This window comes from Stegodyphus dumicola, chromosome 3 (assembly GCF_044657685.1).
Source record: "Stegodyphus dumicola isolate Sdum_Otavi_A_Nest chromosome 3, ASM4465768v1".
Classification (NCBI taxonomy): domain Eukaryota; kingdom Metazoa; phylum Arthropoda; class Arachnida; order Araneae; family Eresidae; genus Stegodyphus; species Stegodyphus dumicola.
The window spans coordinates 264364777-264378051 of NC_140770.1; the positions used below are offsets into that span (position 1 = coordinate 264364777).

General features: G+C 33.2%; 1 protein-coding gene across 3 annotated transcripts in view; it reads right to left on the reverse strand.

The window, feature by feature from the left end:
* LOC118185010 (uncharacterized) overlaps positions 1-4689 on the reverse strand; it is a 59373-nt gene extending 54684 nt beyond the window's left edge. For 2 of the 3 annotated variants that reach the window (XR_004757527.2, XM_035354777.2), the window contains exons 1-2: positions 4531-4689; positions 94-205 (exon numbers count right to left, since the gene is read on the reverse strand). Coding sequence is in view for 2 of the 3 variants with exons in the window: in XM_035354777.2 (XP_035210668.1) it covers positions 94-205; positions 4531-4567 (149 nt within the window). In the remaining variant the exon portion in view is untranslated. Of the gene's footprint in view, positions 1-12; positions 206-4530 lie in introns of those variants that run through there. The other variant, XM_035354788.2, reaches the window with a different exon arrangement.
* Positions 4690-13275: the final 8586 nt, after the last annotated feature.

Below are 13275 nucleotides of genomic sequence, written 5' to 3' on the forward strand. Positions count from 1 at the left end.
AAACATGCTTACGAAATATAAACCTTAATACAGTTGGGGTAGAATGGTCTTGAATCCCGCATTAAAGTCATTAAACGGTAATTTTATACATACGAACAAGACCTCCTTAATGCGTCTTCACTTGGGAAATATGGTAATACAATGTTTTCTTCCACGTCCTCAAAACATTCCTGTAAGTAATGCATTGCACTAATTTCGTGAATTCCTGAAAGCGGAATAAAATTCAATGTTAAGGGCAAATTATTTGAATGAAACTTCATAGATTATTAAAATTATTTCTAACAAATAAAGGACCTAAGGATTCAATAAACTCTACCACAGAAATTTTCTCATGGTAGCGTAATTAGTTCTTTCTGCGATATACATCCAGAAATGACACAAGGGGCAACGCGATAACAAAATTAGTTCCACACATGAGAAGATCAAACGTACTTTGGGGCATTATGTTCGAGTTTCTCTAACTAAGGTCAATTAATTGACATCTTTCCCATTGTATCATTTCGTGCAAATATTGGTACATTAAGCCATTAACTCTGGTATAAATTCAGTGGAATGTAAATTCCTCCTGGAAATTTTGTTAAAGTTGTCCTTCCTTTGGATAACTGATTTTTTTTATGTGCAATAAGGGTGTAAATTCAATTGTTATACTAGAATTTAGCAAATATTCTACTGAAAACCATTATGAGATTGGCTAGTGGAAAAAAACCAGAGTCCAAGAAATATGTTAAGCTTAATAGAATTAAATTTTTATGTGCAATATGGAAAAATAAGTCTGTAGTAAAATGTTAAACCTATTTGTATTAAAGGTGAAATTTGCAAATTTTAGATATGATCCTATGTTGAATTCCTTTTTTTTTTATTTTTCCCGGGAAAATAATTTTTTCTATTTGATTTTATCACTTGATTATTTGAATTAATAGATGTTTTGTTTCTAAATAAACCGGCATATTTCACTGAAATATTTAAGTGTATGTTTTATTTGATTTGTTCATTCACTCACTAGTACACCTTTAAGTTTGAATTAGTTGTTGTTCCGTCAAAAGTTAACACAACGCAATGACTATTTTAAATGTGAGTTATATTTAGGTTAAGAAAATTTAATTTTGTGTTTCTATGTCTTTCCTAAAAAGGCACGAATCAAAAACGCTTATGACAACGTGTCGATCGCGATGCATTTTATAGAACAAAGTAGATCTTTTCTGCACAAAAATTGGCCACCTCCTGCTCTACTCTTTGGTTAAAATGAAACATCACATTTCAATGTCTTATACACTGGAGGGATAAATTTAAAATAAAACAGTTAGAAAACTTATTAACCTGAAATTATGTTTCCGCTATAAATGTAGAACTTGCACAAGATATTTGTTTTATTGTGCCTAACGTATCTTTAAAATGCAGAATTGCCTATTACTGGAAAAAATTGAACAAGGAAATAAGAAATGTAATTTAAAGGTAGGATAAAGAAAAGTTAATATTAAAACTTTTCAGAGATGCATGGAAAATATTAATACGGTGTCATTCCTGATCAAAATGTTAATTTTGCAGCGATTTGTCTTGTTTTGTATTAGAACCTCTATAGTTCTTGCTGTAACAAGTAGTATTCACGATGAAGAACGTCTAGAAGCTTATGCAGAGCGATAAGGGGAGGATGCAGTAATGCAAATTGACAAGTTGTGTTTGAATGGTTATTTTAAAAGTTTTTTACCCACCAGATTTTTCTAACCTGCTTTATCTCCCATTTTTTACTCAATGTCCTTTAGTTATCTTCAGACCAGTAACGTCCTACGTACATGTAATCAACGCTCGTCTACCGGTGAGATATAGCGTCAACGTAAGGAAACCATAGTCTGTTTTTTACATCATTCTCACTGTTGATGAATCATTGATTCTTGCTCAGTAAATAACGATATTCGTTATGGTTTTGTTAATATTATTTAAATATTAGTACTTTATTCTTCTCCATTGTTATATTCTTGAAATGTAATTTTTTTTTCTAATTTTAAAGTTTAGAAACTAAAAACTACATAAAAGAATTTGCAGCAAGATAAATATTTAAAGAAGCATTACTCTTATTTTACACTGTATAGATTTAACATACTAAAAGTTAATAATATATCTGAAAAGAGGTTATATTTTGTATCATATAAATCATTAATTTCTTCATGCGGCTAATCAGTGAATGCTTTAATTTTATATTAGGTACTGGTTTAATATCAGTTCAAACAAGCTTTAAAATTCTGTGATAATTCAAACGTGTGCGAATATCTGTTGGCTAGGGTTGGATACATCTTTGAGACACTTTCCCTCTGCTTTAAAATTTCTGAAATAAACATTAAAATGAATTAACAAGAAAGAAGAAATGTTTAAGATAAATATTGAATTTAAATAAGGGAAGGCTCAAACGCTTAATCATAGGAAGGTGAGTTTGAAAAATTAAATTGTTCAGGTAATCGCCTAAATGAAAAATGAGCAAAATAAAATTAAAAAGCTTGTAATCCGTAGACATCAATGAACATGTACATATGTGAAATAAAAATATAAAACAAATTTTAACCACACAGAATGAAATTTCATTGAATTCATTTTCTTATATGAATCATATTCTCCAATACGATAAGTTGTAGAGACATTAGGAATTTTTGGAAGCAAGAGGGATTGAAAAATTAGCAATCGCCTTCGCCGGGAATCGAACCGTGGACCTCCGAAATACCGGATCAGTACGATGACCACTACACCACGAAGGCAAGCTAGGAAGGCGGAAGAAACACCTTATATAGTTCCCCTTTTAAAAGTGGTACTCCCCCTTTTAAAGTGCGACTGGGGTTTTTAGGGGATCCAATCGCCAAATCTTGGGTGAGGAGAATCATCGTCCAACACCCTTTTTAGTTCGGGCGCCACTGTAGCGACATGCGATAGAGAACGTCGACACCACTCCTCTACCAATACGGTTTATCGGTATAGCGCCACGTCCACCTTTATCTATTGCCTAGATACATGATACATAAGAACATACGATGGCTACAGATAGACTGTGCAGAAGATACATATATATTCAGATGCCTAAATACATCTTACATAGGAACATGGGGTGCATGAGATGTATAATGGGACATTCATAAGAACATATATAAGGTGACACATATTGGGTGATGTACACATACTTATGAATATAAGATATATAGGTGCAGAATAAGTTACATGTTACAGAATGTTGTGAGATATATAATGCAAGATCCTGTGGATACAGATATATGCAGATGCCAAGATAGATGATACGAGGTGCAGAGTGATATAAGTGACAGAATACGGGGTAGAAGGTGCGAAATAAGATGCATGATACAGTATCATGCGGGATATATGTTACAATAAGCAAAAGATACAAACATTGGCAGATGCCAGGATGCATGATACGTAGAACACAAGGTGCAGTAGATACGTAAGGTGACAAATACAAAGGGCATGCATAAGGTGACATACACATACAGAAGTAAAGAAGGTTCAAAATAGGTTACATATTAAAAGATGATACGAGATATATGATACATATTACGGGATGATACGAGAAATATGTCATATATTACAGAATAATACGAGATATTTGTTAAAACACACAGGGTTACATTTTACAACATAGGTTACGTATTGCAGGATGTTGCAAGATATAAGATGCAAGGTGCAGAAGATACTATAGGATTTTTTGGAAGCAAGAGAGATTGAAAAATTAGCAATCGCCTTCGCCGAGAATGAAACCGCGGACCTCTGAAATACCGGCTCAGTGTGCTGACCACTACACTACGAAGGCACTCTAGGGAGGCAGGAGAAATACCGTATAAAGTTATCAATTTGTATGTATAAAAATGCAATAATTTTTAGATTACTCACGAACCTTATATAATATACTGAAATAATTAATATGAGAACTAAAACAGTAATGCTCTCAATGTCGTCTCTCCCAATGTCTTAGGCAGAGAATGTTCTTCCCTCGAATGTTTTGCCGTAATAAAATAAAATAAACCAAAATCGTTACAATCGTGTCATAAAATGTTCTCACACAGCTTTTAATCATCTAATAAAATAATAAGAGTAGGTAATATTGATTTCTCAAAGTATACCGTTCAATTTAAAATATCTAGAATCATCTAGATATTTAAAATTAAACATTCTATTTTAAATATGTACACCTACAGCTAGATTTTTAATAATTTGTTGCTAAATTTTTATCATCATTTAGATTAAAAATCATTGCTTTCTTCTCATTTATTCATTCAGGAGCAATGTGACATAATTAAGCTCTGATAGATCTACTTTAAGGCATTCCACGCAATTAGTTGATGAAATTTCTTGTGTCCCTTAACGTTTATTCTATTTTAAATTTATCTTCGAATTTAGAATTTTAATTTTCAGAACAATCAAACAGTATAAGGCATGAAACATTTCGCTTTAAAGCACATACATAGAACTAATAAATGTTAAACTCTATTTTATCAAAAACGTTAAACGTTATTTAGCATAACTGTTTGAAAACCATACCTGAAATCATAAGAAATGCCAAGATTAATTTCAACATCCTGATTTATAATGTGAAATTTCGATGCCAGAAAGAATAAATTTCTACTGAACCGTTTTTGACGAAATTCTCTTCACAAGTGGGGCAACGCATTTTGGTAAAAGAATTATATGTATATCTCAAAAAGAAAATTTGTTTCTTAAGATTGCAGCCTACTAATTATTTTAACGGAAATTCCATGTCCGTACAGATAAACAAACTTAGTTTGTAATTTCTTCCGGATAGAACAAGAAAACGCCGCCAGAATTGCTAGTTGAAGTTTTATTCATTATAGGAGGATAATCAGTCCTCGCATGGAATCTGTATCCTGTTCCGGTGATTAAATTCGAAAGTTTTGTGTCGCGACTGTTCAGACAGAACTCGTGAAACTCAAGAGTTAACGTTTCAAGGCTACACGATATTAAAACAGTAAATAGTTTAGAAATGTAGCAAAAAATAGTTAACGTATTGTACGTACAAACATATTTAGGGCATAAATAAGAAAGCATAAAAGTAACAAATACTTGCAATAATAATCATAATAAACAATTAATGCACTATCACTAGAAGATTAAACATTAAAATATACATTAAAGAAAATAATTGTACAATATTAATTAATTAGCAAGTAAAATGAAAGATGATAAGTGTCCTGAAACTAATTATAATTTATGCTAAGCAGCGATAATAAGGAATATATAATGATTATGATATAAAAGCTGGGGCACACATGGAATAACACAAATGATTGGGATATGCATACAAAATTTACAAACATCTAGTACAGTGAAACGTCGGTTTACAAGCTTCCCTTTGCGGTAGAGTGTGTCTGGTCCTTCTGTACGCACAGAAAATTTTAATGAAAAGGATCTGTGCTATAGGTTACTCTGAAACTTCTTTATTTATAGTAGATGGCAGCTCAACACAAACCAGTTCATATATTTTAGCCATGTTTAGTTTTTTAAGACCCTTATTTTTCAAAGAAATCTTCCAGAATATTTTAGGGTGTAAAAGGAATTTTTTGAAAAGAAATTTCTGTGTTATTTTTTGGCTGTATGCTAATCTCCTTATTCTATATTAGTTTTAAATTCTTATCTTGAAATCTTGCCTAAAATCAAACAGCAAACCCTAGGTGTGCCCAGACCGGGCTCACCGATAATCTAGGACAATTGAGAGTCTGTATTCTTTGTTTCTCCGCATCTCATCCGTCAATGCATTGACAAAAATGCTCGTTTCAGAACTCCTTTCGAAGCTCTATTCAATCAGTGTGCCAATTTTGCCACACCCCCAGAATTAAACACAGATAAGTGCTATCTTCATAAAATCTTGCTTGTGTACTCCTCTAGGCCTAATTAGACTGCCTACCTTTTTTTCTTTTTTTTATCAAAACTCCTTTAAAAAGTAGCGTGCCGGAAAGGGTTAATTCGCTCCTGAATGCAGTTCATCAAACGAAATATTCGTAAGCCGAAACGTTTTTTCCTTGAGGAATTAATCTTCAATGGATTAGTTCATTCTTGGACCCCATGTGAGTGCTTAGTTAAACTATACAACAGTGCTTTGTACACAAATTCATAATTAAAAATCGATCGAGGTCATTTAAAAAAATATATAAATACAATATTAAGCAAATAAAATAGATACGAAATTAAATTTTCTTGTATTTGCACAAAAAACAGTGTACGAAGAAGATGGTATAGTTAAAGAGGGGGATGTAAGTGTTTGCATGCGAAACTTTCTTCCATAAAATCGTCACATAACTTTTTTTAGGTGATCTTCTTTCACATTTTCATTGTCTCTAAGACCCACTCTGCTTGAGAATCACTAAACTTCCGTTTCACTCAAATTTGTCGAATATGATATGTTGTTGTCTACGTTTCAAAATATTTCTGAAATGAGACAAGTCTTTATAACAGCAAATGTTTATGCTGTAATTCACTAGATCTCTCTCAGAGTGGTATTATTGCCTGAAAACTTCGCATCTTGCCCTATTGATTACAAAGTTCTCTAATAAAAGGAATAGGTGTCTTATGATTTTTTCTTCTGAAGACATTTATTCTATATACATCTATTGTTGCTGTTTCTGGTGTTATAATTCTTTTTTGGTGAGATCATTTTTATGATGCTTTAGTAACTTTTCCACACACTGATTGTTTACTTTTTAGTCCATGGTTTTGTTTAAAAACATTAGCATTATACATATCAGAGTGTTCAAAGTGTCTCTCTGCAACCTAGTCTTGTCATACTTTCTTCCAGGCCAGAGTCATAGTTTTTGTAATTTCTGCCAGGCTTTGTAAACGAGAGTTAAGCAATTGAAAATATTAAAATTATTTTTCGAGGAAGCTATGCCAGAGTTTATTTCCAAACGTCGCATTTGAAAATCGTATATTACCGACCTTATGTGCTCCTAACTTACGACACCAATGGACATCCGAGACATTTCTTGTTAAAATTATTTGTTCTTGAGCCGACTTTTTTGTGAACTGAGGCGTTCATAATCCAAAGTTCCACTGTACATGGGCTCTAGTTGCGCAGATACACCGTTCATAAAGGTTTTAATGTTGCTTTTATTTTCTCATTTGTATACATTTCACATACATTTCCAGTTACAAGAATATTCCAAAAAACACAAATGTCAAAGTAAAAAAAATGTGCTTTGTAAATATATTGTAAAACAATCATTATATTGCCGAATACATTTTAAAATGTAGGGAAGCTCGTTCTCTGAACACAATAAAGAAGAGAAAAATTACGCGAAAATTCTTAAAATTTGCAGACACTGCGCTAAACCGCTAAGGTCAAAGTATATAAAAAAATATAAATCCGAATATACATTTCTTAACTAAAACAGGAAAATAATGTTCATGCCAAGTTATGCGCTTTAAACTGCAATAATTCAGTAGTAATTAAAATCAAACCAAATCAAATAAATTCAAATATCCCATTCATTTTGACAAAATAGAAAACAATGATTTGTGTAAAAATTGCAATAAAGACATACAATAATTGTACGAATTGAAATAAGTAAAAAAAATTTAATAATTCCAAAATTTTCAGTTAAACCAAAGCTGTAGAAAATGAAACTCGAATAAAAAGTTATTCTGTAAATATGAGAAATGCGAAAAAATCAAAATTTTATTTTATTTTAATATAAATTAAAAGGGAGAAATGGATTTTCGTTTGGTAAAGAAGTAAAAATGAATGACTAAGAAGAATTGCAAAACTGAAAACTTTTGCTATATTTCTCTCTCTGATTTTTCCTGACTACAGAGACTTACATTCTTTAAGAATAATTTAAAGCAGGGATTCTCAACTAGTGGTTTTTCTCAAAAGAAAAATAGGTGGTACGTAAAGAATCAAAGTATTTTTCACTAACAAATTCAAAAATTAAAATCCAACATCCTGACTTAGTTTTTTTCTCTAACACTCGTAAATTTATGCGAACTGAGCTTTGTTCTACGTCAATAGCCGCTTATAGACTTTAGGAAATGGCGAACGATCTGGTCGCTTGGCAGTTTTCGGGGTTCTTTCATGATGTACGCTTCACACGTATTCTTTTAGCCGTAGGCATAACAAAATTGACCATAAATGATGTTTGAAAAAGGAGTGATAGAAATGGATGCTATATTTAATAGGCAATAAAACTAAGTTCCTATAAAAAAGATAGGAGTATCTCATTAATTCTCTTAGAGGTTTTCGATTTATTAGCATGCCAGAACTTTATGCTGCCATTTGCGGGCTCATATTGCTCCATTTTCAAAGAGAATTATTTTTTTTTACGTCGGTTTGTTATCTCTAACAGTAGATATTTTGTCTTCTATTTGCTTTGTATTCCTTACCTTTCTACGCGATACGAGAATATCGTCGCCTGTTTTTGAAGAAATCGTAAATTTAAGTCGCATTTAAATATTTGTTAAAAAAAAATAGTAAAGCAAACCTAGATTTTCAAAATGGAAAAATGCTTAGGATTGCCTAAGCAAAAAAGTAACAATTCACAGGTGATGGATCCAGGACAATCTACTAACACTAAGACTACTGAAAAGATAAAAAAATTATTTCTAAAAAATATAATGAAAATTATTTATCATTTAGATTTACTTGCAATGGAGATGAAAGGAACACTCAACCTCAGTGTGTTGTTTGCAATGAACTGTTATCCAATCAAAGCATGAAATCATCGTTTCTCAAAAGACATCTTGAATCTAAGCATGCCAATTTAAAGAATAAATCTGAAAAATATTTTAAGAGGGAATTATCGGAGTTCGAAAATGGTAGAAAACTAATGAAAGGTTTTGTTACTTCAAGTGAAAAAGCTGTGGAAGCCTAAGAATTGCTGACACTGGGCAGGCTCAAACTATTGGAGAAACCCTTGTAGAGATATTAGGTTATTTCGAAGCTGGAGAGATGAAAAATGAGTAATGCCCTCCCCGGGACTCGACCACGGACCTGTTGAATCGAGAAGATCCATTCATCGCCTTTTCTTCAGATAATTGTATTAATTCCGCTTAGAACTCTGTTTCTTGAATATATTTTACCCAGAACCTTTCAGCCTCAGCTAATTCCTGTTCTGTCATGAATCCTTTTATCTTCTCGAATTTCTGTTTGATATTATGAACAAACCTCTTTGTCTATGCTGTCATTCGGACAACCCTATGTAGGCTGCTATAATTATTTAAATTCAATAGCGGTTCGAGTTCGGTTTTAACTTCACATGACATCTGTGTACTATTTAACCGCCTTTCATCTTCAAAGTCTGCATAGTACGGAAGTTTAATGTTTGTTTGGAACTTTGGATTTTGACACTCCTGAAGCCAACTGGTCCATTCCAACAAAGTTTATCCGACACAAGAGAATATACTCTACCCCCGCGCGTAATTTTATCAGCTGGATTTTCTTTTCCCTGGACAAAAATTCCAATTTTGAGGTTACGACTTCTGTTGGATTTCTACTATGCGATCGAAGACGAATTATTTCCTGTCTCAAGCACATAGCTCTTGATCCAACACAAACACATTTGCTAATCAGGCCAAAGAAATACGTCACGAGGTTTAAGAAATGTAAATACAGACAATATACATATCTGCCTAATCTCGCTGCTATTAGAGCTCTCAGAAAGTAGAGTCTTGGAAGGGTAATTTGCTTATTCCGCGCTAGTCGGTATTTAGCTAGCAGGAATTTTGTATTCCAGCCTGCTCTGGATCGCTTTTTTAAATGCTCTACTGCTCAATATGCTTTTAAACTAGCAGTGGAAAATATGTTCACTTGCACTACTGTAGAGAGAAAACCTTTGCAGTAGGTTTTCTTAATAGCCAAATTTTACAAGTAGTTGATTTCCATACACCATTTCCTTCCACTGTGACTGCAGATCATTATATAGTTCATCGCAACGAATTTCCCTCACCTATACTGACTGTAATAAAAGTTTCAATCTGATAATATAGTCACTCCAAGAGGGTCGTAAGATCTTTCCATATGTACTTAACACGGTGCGTTTTGTAGCTTGCTTTTCGCCAAAGCGTTCGATCGCTTTTAAAACATTGGAAAAATCAATCTTCAGGATATCGTCTGTGTTATTCTATACCAGTCCCAAAATCTTCAGTGGTATATCATTGAGATTAAAGGTCGGCTGACAGTCGATATTTTTCTCTCCATATGCCCTTCAATTTTTCAGAATCCGTGGCAAATTTTCGTAACTGCATGCTAGCTTCCGCCATTATTTTTTGCAAGACAAGAACGAAGCCTTCTCCACCGTGTCTTCTCCATAACTTAAGTCATCAGCAGAAAGATTATATAGCAGTTGGCAAGCTTCAATTTTACTTTCTGTATGTTTCTTTAAATTCAATCTAATCCTCGCGGAGAGGAGAAATGGACTACATAAGACCCCAGACTGAACTCTTGCAAATATAAATAATTTTAAGTTATTTTCTTGGTTCTAAGCAGTCATTAAGGCATACGTCGCTTTTACCCTTAGAAGATTCATCATATACAATATGTAAACTGTGGTGGAATTTTATTCTCTTACAACTGCATGATGAGGAAGGTAGTAACTCGAATTTCCGGAACATGGAAATCGCATTCTTCAATAATCCCTTCGCTTAACACTGTTGCCGTAACACTGCGTCATAGTGTTGGAACAATTCTCAATTGTTTCTTAATTTATTTCCTCGCTTAATAAGATTTAAGTTAGCTACATCATAATTCTTACTTAAACTCTGATGATCTTTTTTCGACAAAACTTAGTTTCATGTCTTTATACACCGTGTTATCTTCAAACAAATGGATGATATCCTCGCTGCATTGTTTGCTTTCCACCTCAAATTTGATTCCTATCGTGTTCAACTCAAATAAGGTTTTTAATTGCTCAGAAATTTTGTTCAATTGTCGTATTACTTACACATACAGCTTAAGAGCTAGGTTCATAAAAAGTTCTTCCTTGAATTACAAATCCGAAAATGCTATTAGTAGCAATTAATCTTCTGCTTAATCTTACTGATTTGTTATATTAAATCTTGCACAAATAATCAGCTCCCGTCAAAACGTCAGCATCTGTATAACGCCGGATTAATTGTATTGTGCAGATTCAAACAAACTACGTCATAAACCGACGAAGATGAACTTTCGCTCCCAAATCTGTATATATTAATACATTCCTTCCTAACTACTTCTAGCGCTAAAATATTAGCAAGTTCCTTTTTAACCAAGCGACTCTGAGATCCAAAATCGTACAGAATTTTTACTAACTCCTATTTTTCGCCTGCATTTAAAATAGCACTACCAGTTTGTACTAGAATGTCTGCTTTTCGGGAATTAGAAACTGATGTATTCTCAGATTCAGATGTCGTTTCGCTTTTAATAACTTGCTCAACGTAAATTAAATAATTATATGGCTTGTTGCATATATTACACGTGTCTTTTCGCCAACATTGTATTGCGATATGCCTGCGTTTTAGGCAACGGAAGCATAATCCTTGCAATTCTGCCTCTCGCTTCCTATCCCGAACGGCCAATGGCCAATTTTCTGCCTCATATCTGCAAAAAATACAGCCTTCTTGCAGTGAATTCGTCAAAGCAGATGCACTTCCCATATTACCTTTTAGAAGAGCAATCTTGTTCGAAGGTTTTCTCCCGATCTCGTTATTAACATTTCTATAGTTAGAATGAATTAACAAGCCAGATGCTTCTCTCTATTCCATTTCCTTTCTTAAAAGCCCTAAAAGTTTATTTATGTTAAACTCTCAAGTTGGTTTGTGTCTTCTGTTGCCTTCAGTGTTCATATCTTCCGTCAATTTTTATAAAATCAAAGGACATAATATATTTGCGTACGCACCAGCGGTGACGTTAAGAGTTAAGCTTCTTAATTGTATTTAGCACTTGTCGTGCAACTTTCTTAATGCTTTTACATTAATGGAACTTCTTACTGGATCGATAGCTAACGTCTTATTTATATGAGAACTTATGATAAGGTCCGTTCAACTAAAACGCCTTTTAAGCAATGCTGTGGTAGCAGTCGTAGTTCTCACTACTAGAAGAAAATCCTGAAACCACAGTAAGAGCCTTTCCTCCCAAATACGATTTTAAATAGTTAAATTTTTCGACCTTTGTCAATGTTTCATTATTACGTATTGCTATTTCAAAACTATTCCAAAATTCTAACCAATTACTGTGGTCCCCATAAAATTTGGATATTTCTAACTCAGTCAATTTCACCGTACTTCTATCAAATCTTTTCAGAAGTTACATTCTGTAAAGTACATATTAACACTCCGATCACTACCCGAATACAATTTTATACTTCCATCTATTCTCCCTAGCAATTTGGCGATTTCTTCTTGATAATATTTACTTCGTATAACTTCCTGTTCTAATTCACTTAAATCCATATGACTGTCAATTTCACTGTCTAAAACTTTTAATTAATTAACATTTTCGTTTAGCTCGTACAATTTTTAAGATACTACCTCATAATTTTTCACTACTTTTAGATCACACAATTTTTCAACCTTTGCACTTCTAGTAAGTGTATCTTTTAACGGCTCATTTAAATTAATTTCTATTTTTGAAATTAACTTAATTGTGAACTGTCTAACAAATTTCCGTTTTGCCCTTTCCATAGCAAAATTTTTTCATTCGATTCTATCGTTTTGTTTCAGCAATTTAACAGTCTAAGGAAGCAACTTTCAAATTTCTAAGCAAGTAGCTTTCAAAAATATTCTTTAAATTACATCTAACTTGAATACAATGCCTTACTACTTGTAAAGAAGTTAAAGACTTAGCTGCTAACGCACTTTTCAGCTTTTATTGCTTCGTAGAGTCCCACGTCGATCATTATGTCCGGGTACCCAATCTTTAGTGAAAATTACCTGTTTTTCTGACTCCAAATGACGACATTTGGGTGAGCGATTAAATCATTCTTTTATTCAGAATGAGCAGCTCGCCCTATACAGAACCATCGCGCACTTGGCGATGGAAAATAAATGCAACGGGATGAAACCGTAATTACTTGGACATTATGGAGAATCCTCCGCAGAAGCAAACAACAGAAGCAGTACTTGGTACAAAATCATGGTCCGTTTTAAATTCCGTTTGATACGCGCTGTGCCAAGATAGCATTGTGTTAGTATAATTTCCGCGACTTCTGTAAAGGCATCAGCGCTTGTCAGAAACGGTGACGACTGACTGATATATTGCGGTTTTGAAACAATTTGTCAGAACTCAACAAGCGCTCGATGATC